Consider the following 17374-nt stretch of genomic DNA (forward strand, 5'->3'; position numbering starts at 1 on the left):
TTAGTTCTTCTTGATTCTTCCCTTTTTTTGTTTATAATTTTCTTTTTCATTTATTTGTTTCTTTGTTTTGAATTAATACAATTAATTCAGCAAAATAGGTTCTTCAGTGTCTAGGGTTTCTCTTGATGGGATTTTCTGTCCTTTTTGTGTACTTTGTGGCAATCATTACAGTTGGGTGGTGAACCCAAATGACTGCTTCATGCACCTCTTTTTGGAGATTGACTAGGCTTCTTGGTTCTGATTCTTTCCCTTAGGGCTCGTTTATACTTCACGCTCTGAACGCATATGCACATGCACCATGGCTGCCATGCATTCCCAGCGTTCATTTGACGCGTCCTCTGAGCAGGTCCTCAGAAATTAACGCAACGCGTGCGCGAGTTGCAGTACCAGCAAAAAGTCAGGGGGCACAGTGTGATAAAAGTCGGAATGTGACGTCAGAGTCTCTGTTTACTATCTCTACATGTGAAAGAAAGTCGCTAGGCGGATCCTACGGGATCGATTTGCATGCTTCGATGTTTGATGAATGGTTCGATGTGATGAAGGAAAATTCTGACATACAGATGCATTCATGGTGCTTTTATATTTAAGCATCGCATATTCCCCATCGTAATGACACAACACATTTTAAAAGTCTCACATACCATCTTTTGTGCCATCTTTTTTTTTTTTTTTTTTTTTTTTTGCAACTTCACAACAGCAACATAATGTACAGCCACAGAAAAAAAAAATTAAGGACATGGTGTAAAGGTGTATTTTGTGATTAAAGTGAAAATTTCAGCTTTAATCTCGAAATGTCCACTTTAACCTCGTAGTTTACTTTATCATTAAAGCAGACCGTCGTAAACGTCACCCTAGTTTTTAATCACTACAAGCTTCTGGGACTTCCTCCTGACCTGAAAGCAGCGGCAAGTGGCAATAGATCACCACACAGAACACATTAAATGTATGATATTCCAACTCTCTGCACATTTAGAATCCTTAGATTTATACTTGATATCACTTTCGTGATGAAATGCATTAAAGTATGTATGTTACATTTTACAGAAAAATCATTAATTTTGTTTTAAATAATGAATACTGTTAATAATTAGACACATGGGGGTGACACGGTGGCGGAGCGGTAGCACTGCTGTCTTGCAGGGAGTTGCATCGCTGGTATTCCCTGCTTGGAGTTTACATGTTTTCCTGCTGGGTTTCCACAGTGTGCTCTGGTTTCCTTCTAAAGATATGCAGATTTGGTAACACTAAAATGACGCTAGTGTATGTGAGTGGTTGTATTCACCTTGCGATGAGCTGATGCCCTGTTTAGGGATTGTTTCTGCCTCATGCCCAATGCTAGCTGGAATGGGCGCATCCCTGGATTGATGGATTTAATCATTAAACATTTTTTACAGAGATATTGCGACAAGGTGTCATTGGAATTTAATGGGTGTTCCAGGCAATTCACAACACAGCAAAGCCGAACCTGTTCTCACTGTGATAATATCTCGCACTGCCACCTGGTGATGTACACAGTGATTTACATCCAGATTTACGTAAAGTATGTGCGCAAGTATAAACTGTAAAACGCTTGCGTAGCAGGAGCGTCTGCTGCAGCATGCGTTGTGTTTTGTGAAGTATAAACCCGGCCTTAGACTAGTTTGCCATAAGTAACCCTATTTGGAGCACACCTTTCTAGACAACTGAGGTATACAAGCTCTATACCACACCAAGGTCACAGTCATATGACAGGCCTTACACCAGCACTGGGAATATTATCACTTTAATTTCCTGCCTAAACCAGAGCTAGATACAAATGTATTCAGGTTTTGTACAAACAAAAGCTGTGTGTTTCATTTTTTTCTACCATTGAGTTAAAACCGAACAGATATACGTGTAGCTATAAAATTTTCAAATCAGCAGTGGTTGGAATGTAGGTGTAAGGTGAGTAAAGGTTTAGTGCTTCATTATATTAATAGTTAGTATTCATACTTTTTGCTTTGAACTTAAAATAAATTACAAATAAATTATAAAAGTGTTTCATAGCATGTTCCTAAATTACAGTATAGTTCAATAGGAATAATTCAGTATTAGTCCACTTTGTGTTAGGGAGTGATTGTTATATTTCTGACTAATCCCTATTTTAAAGTTTATACAGGCCTGATTTACCAGTTCAGTTTTCACGTATTTTCATGACATTGCAGTTCAGTGATGAGTGTTCTACAGGGTGGGCCATAAGTTTCCATACATAGGAAAAATAAACATTTTTTTATGAAAATCCATTTTTATTTATATAATATGCTCTACATGACTGCCATTGTTTTGAAAACACATTTCAATACGTGTCCGCTACTGCTGATGAACACGTATTAGCACAGCTGGAGTTACGCTTGTAATGGAGTTGGTGATACGTTCTCTAAGATGATTTATGTTTCGTGTGTGATGTTCATTCCATGTTTTCTGTTAAATTCGATTGCAACCATGTGACTGCTTCCTGACCCGGCCATCAGTATGATTTCAATTCATTGCTCTTTATTCAAACGCATTTTTTAGGGTATCTGAAATATAAAAAATAAAATGTTAAAAACCATATGTATGGAAACTTATGGCCCACCCTGTATTATGTGTTGCCTTACTAAACTGATTTTTATTTGATTAGGAAAAATAACAAATGAATAGATAACATTGTGACTTTGTCTGTCTTCTCTGTCTTTCTCTGTCTTTAACAGATATCATGGTGGAAGAGTTTGTAGAATTTGGACCTTTAGATGTTTTCTTAAGAAAAGAAAAAGAACATGTGACTCCACAATGGAAGTTTACTGTGGCAAAACAACTGGCTAGTGCACTGACTTACCTGGTAATAAATATTTTTTGTTTAGATAGCATACTGTATATAGCTTTGATCCCAATGTAAACATGTTACTGTGTAATGATTAAATTTAAAGCAGTAAGACCAATCTAGTACAGCACTATCATAAAAATTGCCAATAATGACAGTGTTTTCAGTATGCAGTACTGAGGAAGAGTAAAGCTCCTTGGATTACTTCTTCAGTGACACAACTTTAGGAATCAGTGCCTTGCACTGGGCTATTTATTTAGAGTAAAAAGATTATTTTAAAAAAGACCTAATTATTCAGTGATCTAAAATGGACGTCCTTCCTCTGCCTATCATTTGTTTCCACTGCTGGTTTGTTAATCTTCATACTTTGGAGGCTATGGAGGGAATGTTTTAAAAATAACCTTGTACTTGTTTGATAGGTAAGGAATGGAAGTCCTGCAATAAACCACTCTTAATACTTTTTTGTGTGTACCATTTACTATTAATTATTGCAAGGTACATAGAAAGCCAGTGGTTCAAATCCGGACTGTTAATTGCACCCTTAAGGGATATGTTAGCTATTACCTTTAGTGATTTTTATATTGTCATTGTACTTGCATCCTTCAAACAATTGTGCCTCAAATGTAACATTTTGTTAATAAACTAAATTACATGCAAGTTAGAGACTTTACTTAAAGAAATGTGACTAATTTTTCAAACCTTTTATCATGATATTCTGTAGAAAATGTGCATTCTAATGGTTGTGATAAAGATATAACTGGCATCTCAGAACTCTGCAAGTGTTTTTTTTTTTAAAGTGAAAATCTAGATAATGTTAGACAGCAGTAGAAAGCTGGAGTTTATATGACATTTTCAGAATATGGATGGAAATCAATACTAGGTCAAAGATACTTTTTCTTGTATTTGTGTGAGATATGGACAGACTGTTCTTATAGGTATGCATTATACACACAGATCCCTCTTGATTTAGACCATCCAAAACATTTCTCAATCAAGACCATAATTGTGAGAGATGGCATTAGGTGCCTGATTCACATTTTATGAATATCCCCTGCTCACACCTTGTTGGAATAAAGTATTTTATTATATAAGGTCCCTGTGTTGTGTTGTAAATGCTAAAGAAATGTCAAACTACATGCTGAACTTTAAAATGTGCTCTAATTGTTTCCTGCACTGACCTTTGCAGAATTTAAACACTGCTGATTGGCTATAACACTTCCTGTACTATGTTTTTGCTTTGGAACTTTTATTATCTCATTGGCAAACAGTTTTAGATTTAGAATTTAGAAAGGGTCTGCAGTTTACTGTGGTATAGTGTTGTAACCCACTTCCTGTTTGAAGAAATTAAGCAGCAGTTTTACATGAGTGTGTGCTGTTTTGACTGTTGAAACTTTACCTAAGTAAACTCCAAAACTGTAGTGATTATTCAAAGAATTGTGTTTACATTTGAATTTTATTTTCTTTGTGCAGGAAAACAAGAAACTAGTTCATGGCAATGTCTGTGCTAGAAACATTCTTGTTGCAAGAAAAGGACTTGATGAGAATAGCTCTCCATTTATTAAATTAAGTGATCCTGGCATAGGATTTACAGCACTTTCCAGAGAAGGTACATGTCATTTAAAATGTATACTTTTTTGTGACAGGAAGGAAACTGTTTTGTCACATAACACCAGGTTTTAGAATAATTTTATTATTTATAAGCCATTTGTCTACATTTTGTATTTAATTTATTAATCATAGTACAAGTGACATTTTGAGATCTACTGCCTTTGCACTTTTCATTAATTATACTGTATATAATGTTTCTGTTTCAGCCTCACACTAAGGAGTCTTTGTCTTTTGTACAATGTCATTAGTAGATGTTTATTTGAGTGTGGCATAGACTTGATGTGATGGTAACCTGGTCAGCACTGTTTCCTGATTTGTGGCAGGAAAGTGTGCTATTAAGTGCTTTTCACAATTAATTCGAACTTTTGACATTAAATTTTCCGTTGGACAGTTGCCCTTTTTTTTTTTTTTGGTTTGTGTTCATCAGTTAAGTTCAGTTCTTTTAATGCTGTATTAATAGTATGGGGTGAAGCAAGCTTTAGTCTAAATTCACTTCATCTATACATACTCAACTATAGTATAAGTGCTTCTTTATGTTGTACATATACATTTGTAAATGTTCATTGGATGCAGAAAAAGGCCATATCGTTATTCTTTAGAGCAAGAACTTTGCTGTGTAGAAAACAGTTTGATTTGATTGTTATTTATCCATCCATCCATCCATTTTCCAACCCGCTGAAGCCGAACACAGGGTCACGGGGGTCTGCTGGAGCCAATCCCAGCCAACACAGGGCACAAGGCAGGAACCAATCCCAGGCAGGGTGCCAACCCACCGCAGGACACACACAAACACACCCACACACCAAGCACACACTAGGGCCAATTTAGAATCGCCAATCCACCTAACCAGCATGTCTTTGGACTGTGGGAGGAAACCGGAGCGCCCGGAGGAAACCCATGTAGACACGGGGAGAACATGCAAACTCCACGCAGGGAGGGCCCGGGAAGCGAACCCGGGTCCCCAGGTCTCTCAACTGCGAGGCCGCAGCGCTACCCACTGCGCCACCGTGCCGCCCGGGATTGTTATTTAATATTTTCAAATATACTGTAGGTCTAATTCCCCACCACCACCAAGTCCTTTATCCAGCTGCAAAGGATAGCATTTTTTGTACAGTCATGTGAAAAAGTTTGAAAACCCCTCTCAGCCTGCATAATAATTGACTCTACTTTCAACAAAAAAAGATAACAGTGGTATGTCTTTCATTTCCTAGGAACATCTGAGTACTGGGGTGTTTTCCGAACAAAGATTTTTAGTGAAGCAGCATTTAGTTGTATGAAATTAAATCAAATGTGAAAAACTGGATGTGCAAAAATTTGGGTCTCCTTGTAATTTTGCTGATTTGAATGCATGTAACTGCACAATACTGATTACTTGCAACACCAAATTGGTTGGATTAGCTCGTTAAGCCTTGAACTTCATAGACAGTTGTGTCCAATCATGAGAAAAGGTATTTAAGGTGGTCAATTGCAAGTTGTGCTTCCCTTTGACTCTCCTGTAAAGAGTGACAGCATGGGATCCTCAAAGCAATTCTCAAAAGATCTGAAAACAAAGATTGTTCAGTATCATGGTTTAGGGGAAGGCTACAAAAATCTATCTCTGACGTTTAAACTGTCAGTTTCAACTGTAAGGAATGTAATCAAGAAATGGAAGGCCACAGGCACAGTTGCTGTTAAACCCAGCAGGTCTGGCAGGCCAAGAAAAATACAGGAGCGGCATATGTGCAGGATTGTTAGAATGGTTACAGACAACCCACAGATCACCTCCAAAGACCTGAAAGAACATCTTGCTGCAGATGGTGTATCTGCACATCATTCTACAATTCAGTGCAATTTGCATAAAGAACATCTATATGGCAGGGTGATGAGAAAGAAGCCCTTTCTGCACTCATGCCACAAACAGAATCACTTGTTGTATGCAAAGCTCATTTAGACAAGCCAAATGAGACAAAAATTGAGTTATTTGGTCATAATAAAAAATGCTTTGCATGGTGGAAGAAGAACACCACATTCCAAGAAAAACACCTGCTACCTACTGTCAAATTTGGTGGTGGTTCCATCATGCTAGGGGGCTATGTGGCTTATTTAGGGACTGGGGCCCATGTTAAAGTCGAGGGTCGCATGAATTCAACCCAATATCAACACATTTTTCAGGATAATGTTCAAGCATCAGCCACAAAGTTGAAGTTACACAGGGGTTGGATATTCCAACAAGACAATGACCCAAAATACAGTTCGAAATCTACAAAAGCATTCATGCAGAGGGAGAAGTACAATGTTCTGGAATGGCCGTCACAGTCCTCTGACTTGAATATCATCGAAAATCTATGGGATGATTTGAAGCAGGCTGTCCATGCTCGGCAGTCATCAAATTTAACTGAACTGGAGAGATTTTGTATGGAAGAATGGACAAAAATACCTCCATCCAGAATCCAGACACTCATCAAAGGCTATAGGAGGACAGCATCTAGCGGCTGTTGTATTTATAAAAGGAGGCTCAACTAAGTATTGATGTAATCTCTCTGTTGGGATGCCCAAATTTATGCAACTGTCTAATTTTGTTATGATGCATATTGCATATTTTTTGTTAATCCAATAAAAGTAATGTCACTGCTGAAATACTACTGTTTCCATAAGGCATGTCATATATTAAAAGGAAGTTGCTACTTTGAAAGCTCAGCCAATGATAAACAAAAATCCAAAGAATTAAGAGGGGTTCCCAAACTTTTTCATATGACTGTATTTAATGTTTCTTTAAATAAACTAGACAATAATAATGTCTTTTTATAAGAAAAGCAAAACTTTTTTTAATTTAAAAAAAGTCAGTTATAGTCATTCAAGTAATTTAGTGATTAGTTTGTTTCTAATATTAAATTTTTAATTTTTTAAACTAATAACAGTTTTTAATAAATGTCAAAACATTGTTTCAATTAAAGTTTAGATCAGTTTATTCTTGCTGTTTAGTTTCTTTAACACTGTTATCCTTATAACTTTATTTGATTAATACAAATCTGTTTCACATGAACACAAGTATCAATTGCTGTTATACCAGTAGCAAAACCCTTTAGGAAAATTATGTTCTTTTTCATGCAAATTGAGTTTTGCTTTCCTGATTTAATAAAATTGTCTAGTTCAACTGGCTAATCCAGAATTATAAGCATGAAAATTTTATTTAAATTCTCTTCATTTTTATTTGTAACCGAGGTGTATATTTAACAGGGATTTTTTTTGTTTGAATTTTAATGAAAACAGAGAAATTTTCCCTATACTTACTATTTGCAGATTCCAACAGTATGCTGATGAGAACTTGCCTTGTCATCTTTTGATTTTTATCAGATATTCAGACAAAAATGTTCTAGCCAGAAAATGTAGCAAGTCTATTACTTAAACTAATCGTGTTTAAATACTTACTTTACTATTTATTTATTGTATTCCCTCTTTGTTAAGAATGTATTGAAAGAATTCCCTGGATTGCACCTGAATGTATTCAAAACTTCAAAAATTTGAGTATTGCTGCTGATAAATGGAGTTTCGGTATAACACTGCTGGAAATTTGCTACAATGGAGATCTTCCAATGAATGAGAGTACACTGGCTGAGGTATTGGCTTAATACTTACTTAAAAATAAAAAAAATAATAAATGTGTATAGCAAGACAATGGTAGCAATGGTGTCTTATCATCTACACTGCATTATCTTTAGTAGTGACTGCCACATATATAGTCTTGCTTTCTTTTCCTATATTCATTGTTAATTTTGCTTTCCATCCCTGTCAGTCCACAAAAATGAAATACACATGTGTCTTACAAAACATGTATATGTTAATTTCATCTTAAATATCATTCTTAAAATTTATGTAACTTGCCCATTTGCTTTAGTATTAACTTTTTCATACAGGGGATAGTGCTTTAAATATGCACAATTTCCACTGACTCACATACATCTTCTAAATAACAAGTGAATTGAAAACAAGTATCATTTTACAGAAAGTATTGCAAAAAAAAAAAAAAAATGTTGCCATCAGGAAGGGCTTTCAGCATCACAAATTTCTGCTGCAGTACCTCTTGATTATTAGATACAGAGAGGATAGTTGTAAAGCTTGGGTAAGCACTGGGAAACTGAATTTATAGTGCCTCTAGATAGACAGCAGGAAGGCCAGCTTGATGGCAAGGGAGATAGTAAGAGATATGAAAGAGACAATTTAAGGATTGTGACTTGGAATACTGGGAGTATGATGGGAAAATTGTCCAAAGTAGTGCAAAAATAATAAACAGAAGGAGATTAAATGTATGTTCTGTTTAGGAGATGAGTGAAGGTAAACTTTCAAAATGGCTTATTGGGAACATTGAGTGATTACAATTTGTCAGACAGGGGAGATGTAATGGCAATGCCAAAGTTTGTGTGCTTGTGTCTGAAAAACGGGTAAACAAAATGGGGGAGGTGAACAGATTGAATAAACATATTGTATTAGTTAGGATGATTTTTGTTTTATTTCTAATTAATATAGTCTCATAGTACACAGGTTGGCAGAAGTGATGACGAGAAAGCTGACTTTTAGAGGTGACCTCTTCATCCCCTCAGGGGAAGTTAATTGTAATGGTCATGCCATGAATGGGCATGTTGGTTCAAGTACTGATGGTTATGATGGAGTCCATTAGGTCTTTAGCTTTGGTAAAAGGAATGTTGAGAATGGGAGGATTCTGGACATTGCCAATGGATATGGTTGTTTGCAACACCATATTTATGAAGGAAGAAAGTTGATTATAACATGGAGGAAAGTGTGTATGTAATCCTTGGAGAAGTTGCTTATCAAACATCACTTCATTGATAGTTAATTAGTGGCATGTAAATTTAGATATCAGTAGTGGAGTTGTTTTGGAGAAAGTAGGAACGTTCTGCTACCTTAGTGACAGGGTGAGTGGGATAGTGATAATAGCCCTTGGAAGAAATTCAGAGAGTTGTCAGTCATTCTGACCTTTCAAAGGAGTTTCTCTGACATTGAAGGGTAAAGTTAATGAAAGGTCTATGGGAAGTGATATGCTCTAGTATTTAGACACTTTTGTTTAAAAGGGAATATAAAGGATGTATGGAGTCTTTTAGAGTTAAATAGAGGTAGGTACAAATTTAAGGGAAAAACTTGAGGAGAAGGTGTTTTGTGCTAAAGAGAAGCAGACTAAAGTGGTTTGAGCATGTGGAGTGATTGGTCAGAGGGATGCACCAAGACAGAGGTGGAGGAGATGAGGCCTGGAGGGAGGCCAAAGAAAATGTGGTTGGAGGTGGTACCGGAGGATATGAAAATCTGGGTCTCGCCCTAAAAGATGTCCAGGACTGTGATGAGTGGAAGAAAAGGATTTTGGGGAAACTGGATAATCTGGGCAAAATAGCTGTTAAACCAGTGATTGTGATGTCGGTATATAATACCTTTTATGTTGGCTCATTTTCTGTTTTTTATATCATAGTCATAGGTTGCAAACATGCGTTTCTCCTAAAACGTTTCTCATTCAGTTTTAAGTAATACATGTGGAAAAACAATTTTCTCTCTGGGATTAATAGTGTATCAAGTTAAAAAAAACGTTAATTCATCATAGCTAAATTATTATTTTTTTTTATTTTCTTTTACCTTTTCCAGAAAGAACGGTTTTATGAGAAAAAATCTCATCTGCCTGAACCATCTTCAAAAGAGTTGGCCAGCTTCATCAGCAAGTGTCTGAACTATGACCCCACAGAGCGACCTTCTTTCAGAACCATCCTTCGAGAGCTTACAGAGTTGCAACAGAAAAGTAAATATAGTAATAATTTATGTTAAACAATGAATTAATCTGGCTGTGTCAAATAGGGCATATTGTTGTTTAAATATATTTAATTAGCAGATACTTTTACCCCAGGTGAATTATAAAAATGATCTGTAATACATTCAATTTAAATGATTACAGAATGTGTTTAAATGTTTTACTATAGTTGGTCCCAAGGTTAGGAAAACAAAAATAAAAAAAACACACAACTCCTTCAATATATAATAAGACTAAACTACATATTGTGTTGCAGACCCAGATATTTCTTCAAAATGTAGTGTCCAGCCCGATGCTGACCCATCTGTGTTCCTTAAGCGATATCTTAAAAAGATGAGAGACCTTGGTGAGGTGAGGAAACTACCGTGTCTCCATTTTATGTCTGTTTACACCTTAATAAGAGGATACGCTTCTGTCTGTCTGTCTGTCTGTCTATCTGTCCGTCCATCTGGTTGGTATGTCTCTGTCATTCCAACAGATGGCACATCACAAACATTAACACGACTTCCAAATGGCATATAACAGAAACATATGCTTTGTGTGGTGCACGGCAAACTTTAGTGCTGAAGTCTGATTTGATTACTTAGATTTCAACTCATCTTAGATGGGTAGCATATCTAGTAAGTTAAAAGATAAGTTTGGTACTTTTCAGGTTAATTATTTCTTCACAAACATGGTATATATGCATTTGCCATGTGAAATTGTGTCCTAAAGTTGAGTGCTTTTTAAAAATTAATTTGAATAAGTGAATAAAAAAAACATATCCTTTCCATGACAAAAATAGTACCAGAAATATGCAATAAAATCATTATTTCCAGATCACTTTTGTTGTCACAAAGATGTGACAGAAACATGGATCAAAACTCAACAACTATTTTGGCTTGAAAAATTGACATATCTGGTAAGTTTTTAAACTTTTCCTCTGTGCCCCATACCCTTTGAAATATACTGAACTTATCCTTTAATAAATGAGTATAACTTAATGCATGGGATATTCACTAGCTTGTCCATACATAGATATGTACAAGGATAAAAGATGAAAAATTTAAAAACATGAAAATTAAATAAGTTTCAATCTGCTGGCCTGCTTCACTGAACTTTATAACCACATTTATATTGTTCTGGGCCAAATATTGTAATGGATTTTGTCTCTTCCAGGGACATTTTGGAAAAGTGTCACTCTATGTTTATGACCCCAACAATGATGGCACTGGTGAACAAGTAGCAGTGAAGTCTCTGAAGCAAGATAGTAGCAGTCAGCTTCAAGAGTGCTGGAAACGGGAAATTGAAATTCTAAGAGCACTTTACCACAAAAATATTGTAAAGTACAAAGGCTGTTGTAGTGAATTTGGTATGTTGGCTGTTTTGAAGAAAATGTAAATATATTCAGTTAGTTGTTATCATTTTCTCACTTACTTTTTTTGGTTTTGCAGGGGGGCAGATGGTTCAGCTAATCATGGAGTTTCTTCCCCTTGGGAGCCTTCGTGATTACTTACCTAAGCACCATATAGGTTTGAAACAGATACTATTGTTTGCAGAGCAGATTTCTGAGGCAAGTAGAAATATACATCCGTTTTATTTTTTATCTTGCACGTTACAATCCTCTTGCTTCCAATTTGTTTAGTGTTAATAAGTAATTTCATATGCCCGTTGTTCAGCATTTATAGCCTGAAGTTTCTTAATGTCCTATTTTAGCTTTTATTTTCATTTTAATAAACTAGATGGATCATGGTCATTGTTGCTTATTTTTCCTTAATTTTGGGAAAATTATGTTAAGAAAGAAAATCACGTGTCCTTCTATTTCCTAATTCTTCTTACGGTTATAAGGTTTACAGATGAATAGCGTTACACAGTTTTTCAGATAAATAATTGTCCAAATGTATCAAAGATTAGACCCTAACTGTTTGCAGTGTCTCACTAGGTCATGTGTTTTGAGATTATCCTAAACTAAGTTCATTGGGTGGGTGGGGGGGGGGGGGGGTACCATTTGCTTATTTGTTGGATAGTATTAGATTCACATTTTTTCCTGATTATTTAATAGCATTGTTTGGAGCAACAGTATGAGCTATATTGCCTTTGATTCCTGTATGTCTAATCATCTTCCTCTGATGATGATACCTGGTAGGTGTCAAAAGCTCAGGAATAAAAGACTATTATAAGATACGTGATTCATTCTTTCCCTTTTTGGGTTTCTAGCCTATAAATATGCAAACTGTATCACATACCCCCCCCCCTCTCTGTATGTATGTGTGTATACATATATAAAATATCTTGCATGGTATTAATATCAAGGAGACATTCTTTTATATATTTACTTTTTTTAAAAGGGTATGGAATATCTTCATTCAAAGCGTTACATTCATCGAGACCTTGCAGCAAGAAATGTTCTTCTTGAAACAGAGAACACAGTGAAGATTGGAGATTTTGGACTGAGCAAATACATTCCTGAAAATGCAGAGTATTACAGAGTCAATGAAGAGGGAGATAGTCCTGTTTTCTGGTGGGTGTTGTGTACTTTATAGTAAAAGAATATGGTTTGTTCTGTAACCCCTCTTCCAATTGTGTAATGCACAATTTTAACAACTAAAAGTCATTTTATACTAATAATGCATCCCAACATGTATCTTTACAAGCAGTATGGGTTCATATAAGGGTCACACAAATTAGAATGCTATATACCAACTGCTTTCATTCCAGCTGCTTCCAGTAATATAGGCCATACCTGCCCACTTATAAGCATCATATAGAAGAATAGAACTCCTGATAATATCTTGTAAACCTCCAACAAAAGTTCCAAAGTCCTTAATCTTTTAGATTTTGACTCTTATTGAAGTTTGGTTTGAGTAAATTAGATCTGGATATGTGTTTCTACCAAAATTATTTCATGTCCATGTTTTTTTCTTTGGGTTTTCAGTTTGCCTTGCCCAATACAATTTAGGCTCTCTACAATTTTTTGAATTTAAAATATTTGTGGTTAGTGTTTTTTTTAATTTGTTTGCCAGTTAATGGTTTTGAATTCTATCTCATTTTCCCCTCTGGCATGTTTAGGTGTCAATATTAAAACAAAATTTAAAAAAAAAAGCACAATATGATTTATCAGCTGTGAATTGAATTGTAAGGTTTAAGTTAAGTTTAAGAAGTAACATTTCTTTGGTAAAAAATGTATTATGTAAAACAGCAATGTAAACCATATCATAATTGATGATCTTAGCAATAGAAACCCGAGAGATGAATGAAAGTTCAGCTCACTATAGTCTTAAATCTATAAATCTATCCATCCATAAATCCATTTTGCAAACCCATTTGTCATAAATCAAGTAATTAAAGATTTATGAAAAAGAGTAAGTTTTAACTAGTTTTCAACTGGTCCAGACTAAATCAAAAAGGAGGAGTGGGGTATGTATTTTTTTACATATGCATTGCTTTTAGATCCAAAAATTTGGTTGCAGTGTCACTTTTAAAGTATAAATGGCATCTGATTCTGTTGCTTTGCACCAAGGATTTAATGAATGTCCTTGTGTCAGTTGTAATAATATTTTGTTAAAGTTGCCAGCAGTGTATCTTAAATTTTATCATTAGCTCTTTGGAGGAAATATTTAGCTTGATTTTGTAATATTGTTTTTTGCACTTGGGAGTGTTTTTCACATAATTTCCATTGTTTTAATTTAAGGTATTCTATAGAGAGCATGAAAGAAAGCAAGTTCTCTTTTGCAACTGATGTTTGGGCTTTTGCTGTTACATTGTATGAGCTCCTCACATACTGTGATCACCGGCTTAGTCCTCCAGTGGTAAGTAAAATATTTAAAACACCTTTTTAATTATGTACAAGTCTTATTTATATATTAAGGCGGGGAATCGATTTAAAAAAACTAATTGCATACATGTATGTTATTAACTATGATTAATCACATCTAATATAAAACATAATTATAAAATTAATACATAAATCATGAAGTAAATACACACTGAATCACAAAATTAGATAGATAGATAGAAACTTTATTAATCCCAAGGGGAAATTCACATACTCCAACAGCACCTTACTGATACAAAAAACAATATTAAATTAAAGATTGATAATAATGCAGGTAAAAAACAGACAATAACTTTATATAATGTTAACGTTTACCCCCCCCCCCGAGTGGAATTGAAGAATCGCATAGTTTGGGGGAGGAACGATTTTCTCAGTCTCAGTGGAGCAGGACAGTGACAACAGTCTGTCGCTGAAGCTGCTCCTCTGTCTGGAGATGACACCGTTTAGTGGATGCAGTGGATTTTCCATAATTGATAGGAGCCTGCTGAGTGCCCGTCGCTCTGCCACGGATGTCAAACTGTCTAGCTCCATGCCAACAATAGTTTAAAACATAGTTTAAACATAGTTTAAACGTAAACAATGACCTTAAACCTGAACTTTTAACAAAATACTACGTGAGCAAGTACAACTTGAATTTGTGTAAGCCTATCATTTAGTTTTCTTTTCATGAGGGGAAAAAAGAGAGAGAGAGAGACAGGTTGAGAACCCCTGCTGTAGATTTCCACTAATCTGATAATGGATGTAATACGCCGTTTACCCCTAGTGTTATACAGTGAACCCTCATTTATCACGGTTAATCCATTCCAGACTCTACCGCGATAAATGAATTTTTGCGAAGTAGGATTCTTTATTTATAAATCGAATATTTTCGCAGTTAGAGTATAGAAAACCTGTTTACGACCTTCTAAATACGTTTTTTAACATTATTAGAGCCCTCTAGACATGAAATAACACCCTTTAGTCACCATTACACTCGTATTACCCAATATATTAGACAAAATAAGAGAAAATAAGACAGACGTTACAAATATCATATTATTATTATTGTACTGTACATTTAATTACACACACACAGTTCTTACACACAACCACTAACCTATGAAGGCACGAGCTCAGTAGGAGAGTCTTCAGGTTGTAAGCTGGAACGCTGATCGCACCCTCAGAGGACACAGACGCCCCTGGGAAAACCCCTGAAACAGCTGACAGTCTACCTTCACATTGCTCCTTACCCTTCTTACTTGCGCTATAACGCGCAATAAACCTCTCACGCGGTACTCCGCTTACTTAAAAGTATTATGCAGCGCCTCTCAGCTTTTGAATTGGTTGTTTTGTTTCTGTCTCTCTCAGACATTCTCTGCTCCTGGCGGAACTGTCATCTCTGACTTGTCATGGAGCACGTTTAAACTTTTGAAAAGAGACAAATGTTTGTTTGCAGTGCTTTGAATAAAGTTCTTTTTTTTGTACAACCTCTTGTGTCTCTGTGCAAATCTGTGACCCAAGCGTGACAAGGTGGTGCAGTATCTTCAGCAGGTGCGTCGTTGTCTTCTTCCGCTGAAGGAGTACTAGGAGTAGGCAGTGGGTGTCTGCGTGCGCGGCTGATGAACATCTTGATAGGCAGTTGCTGGTGCATATACGTGAGGAGGCTTTTGTAGGGTATTGCTATCTTGGATCATATCCAAGAATTTCACCTTCTCCTGGATGGTAAGCATCTTCCTCCGGCGCTTAGTTTCATTGTCGGAAGGCTTAGAAAAAGCAGCACATTTAGGAGCCATCGTGGGGCTTAGATAAAAGTTCTCAGAAAGCACACGCGTAGTGACGTAAGCGTGTATGAGTAAAAATCGCGATAGAGTGAAGCCGCGAAAGTCGAAGCGTGATATAGCGAGGGATCACTGTACTGTACATATGCTATTTCTGTGTCAGGGACATTATTGGGAGGTGCAGGGAAAATGAATTGTTAACTATTGTAACACATTGCTGATAAGAACATAGAATGAAATTGCAAAAGTACTTGTTTTGTTAAACTGCAGTTACATGACCTAGAAGGGAATTTTCTGTGGATTCAGGTGAAGATCTGTCTAAACTCATACGTTGTTTCATTTTCAGTTTTGTTTTTAATATTTGAATTTTATTCAGTAAATAATAATTTAATTTGGGTAGTGTGATGGAGATTTCTTCTGTGCTTTGTAGTGAGGTGTTCAGAAATACCCTTATAATAATTGGCAGAATAGCAAAGTTACTGTAAAGAGCTGCTGTGCATAGAAGAGTCACCTCAGAAATCATCACCTTTAAGAATGAAGACTACATCTCAAATTTCTTCTTTCTCTTAAATAATAACCCCTCATATATTGTCTCAAACGATTAGTTGGATGATGGTGTGAAAAGCATTCAATTTTGTCATTTTTGTTGTGTAATTGGGTGATGTATATTCTTGTCCATTCTGCCTTGGTAGTTGTTATATGCTTTTCATTACCATGGGGTTGACGCCAGGGAAGCAACAGGCATAAAATTGCAGAATGGTGCGAAAACAAATTTTAGACCTTGCTAGGTGTAATACACCTCAACGCATATATTAAACCAGATTAAATATGAAAGGGATAATAACATTCTCAAATCCTCTTAGTACCTTTCATGGTTGTGAAGGACCAGGACATATCCCGATAGGACACATCCCTAGACAGGCCAACTGTCCATCACAGGACCCATTCGCACACTCACCCACGGGTCAGTTTATATTCGGCAATTAATGTAAATTGGGACTGTGCATGGAAAACAAAAATACTACAAGAAAAACTATTTAGACATGAGAACATAGGTACTGTCCATGTACTGTTTATATGTGTGGGATTCAACCCCAGGATTCGGGATTTGTGAAGCAGCAGCTGTGCTAACCATAATCCTACTATGCTGCCTAGTAAGAGAAAAAATGGTTTCATCATTATTAGTGTTCTTTCCGTCTTTTCAGAAATACCTAGAGATGATTGGCAACACACAAGGCCAGTTAACAGTACTGCGACTCATTGAACTACTGGAGAGTAAAAGACGTTTGCCTTATCCTAAAGACTGCCCGCTCGAGGTAAAGAAGTTCTTTATGCTCTGTTTTTTTTTTTTTGCTTATTATAAGAACTGGGTATAATTGTTGTAAGCAGTCTTTATCTAGTAATTTGTACAATATCTTTTCTAATTTCATCAACCTCAGCTGTTTTTCACATTAGAATCGGGTATGAAAACTGACAATTTTAGGTTGTCACTTTTAATGTATATGTAAGATAAAGCATTAAAAGTTTCTCCATGTGTATAACTGTCCATTTATGATATGATTGTACAGTGGGCACTTTTAGAATATAATCCC

The 17374-nt window shown here is 35.9% G+C and overlaps 1 protein-coding gene across 1 annotated transcript in view; it reads left to right on the forward strand.

Moving 5' to 3' along the window:
* Window positions 1–17374, forward strand: part of tyk2 (tyrosine kinase 2) — a 79411-nt gene that overhangs the window by 58161 nt on the left and 3876 nt on the right. The window contains exons 14-23 of the mRNA XM_028823027.2: window positions 2709–2836; window positions 4289–4424; window positions 7871–8022; window positions 10052–10202; window positions 10468–10562; window positions 11370–11562; window positions 11645–11763; window positions 12539–12711; window positions 13882–13999; window positions 16988–17098. Coding sequence (XP_028678860.1) covers window positions 2709–2836; window positions 4289–4424; window positions 7871–8022; window positions 10052–10202; window positions 10468–10562; window positions 11370–11562; window positions 11645–11763; window positions 12539–12711; window positions 13882–13999; window positions 16988–17098 — 1376 coding nt within the window. The remainder of the gene's footprint in view (window positions 1–2708; window positions 2837–4288; window positions 4425–7870; window positions 8023–10051; window positions 10203–10467; window positions 10563–11369; window positions 11563–11644; window positions 11764–12538; window positions 12712–13881; window positions 14000–16987; window positions 17099–17374) is intronic.

Source organism: Erpetoichthys calabaricus, chromosome 17 (genome assembly GCF_900747795.2).
Source record: "Erpetoichthys calabaricus chromosome 17, fErpCal1.3, whole genome shotgun sequence".
NCBI lineage: Eukaryota > Metazoa > Chordata > Cladistia > Polypteriformes > Polypteridae > Erpetoichthys > Erpetoichthys calabaricus.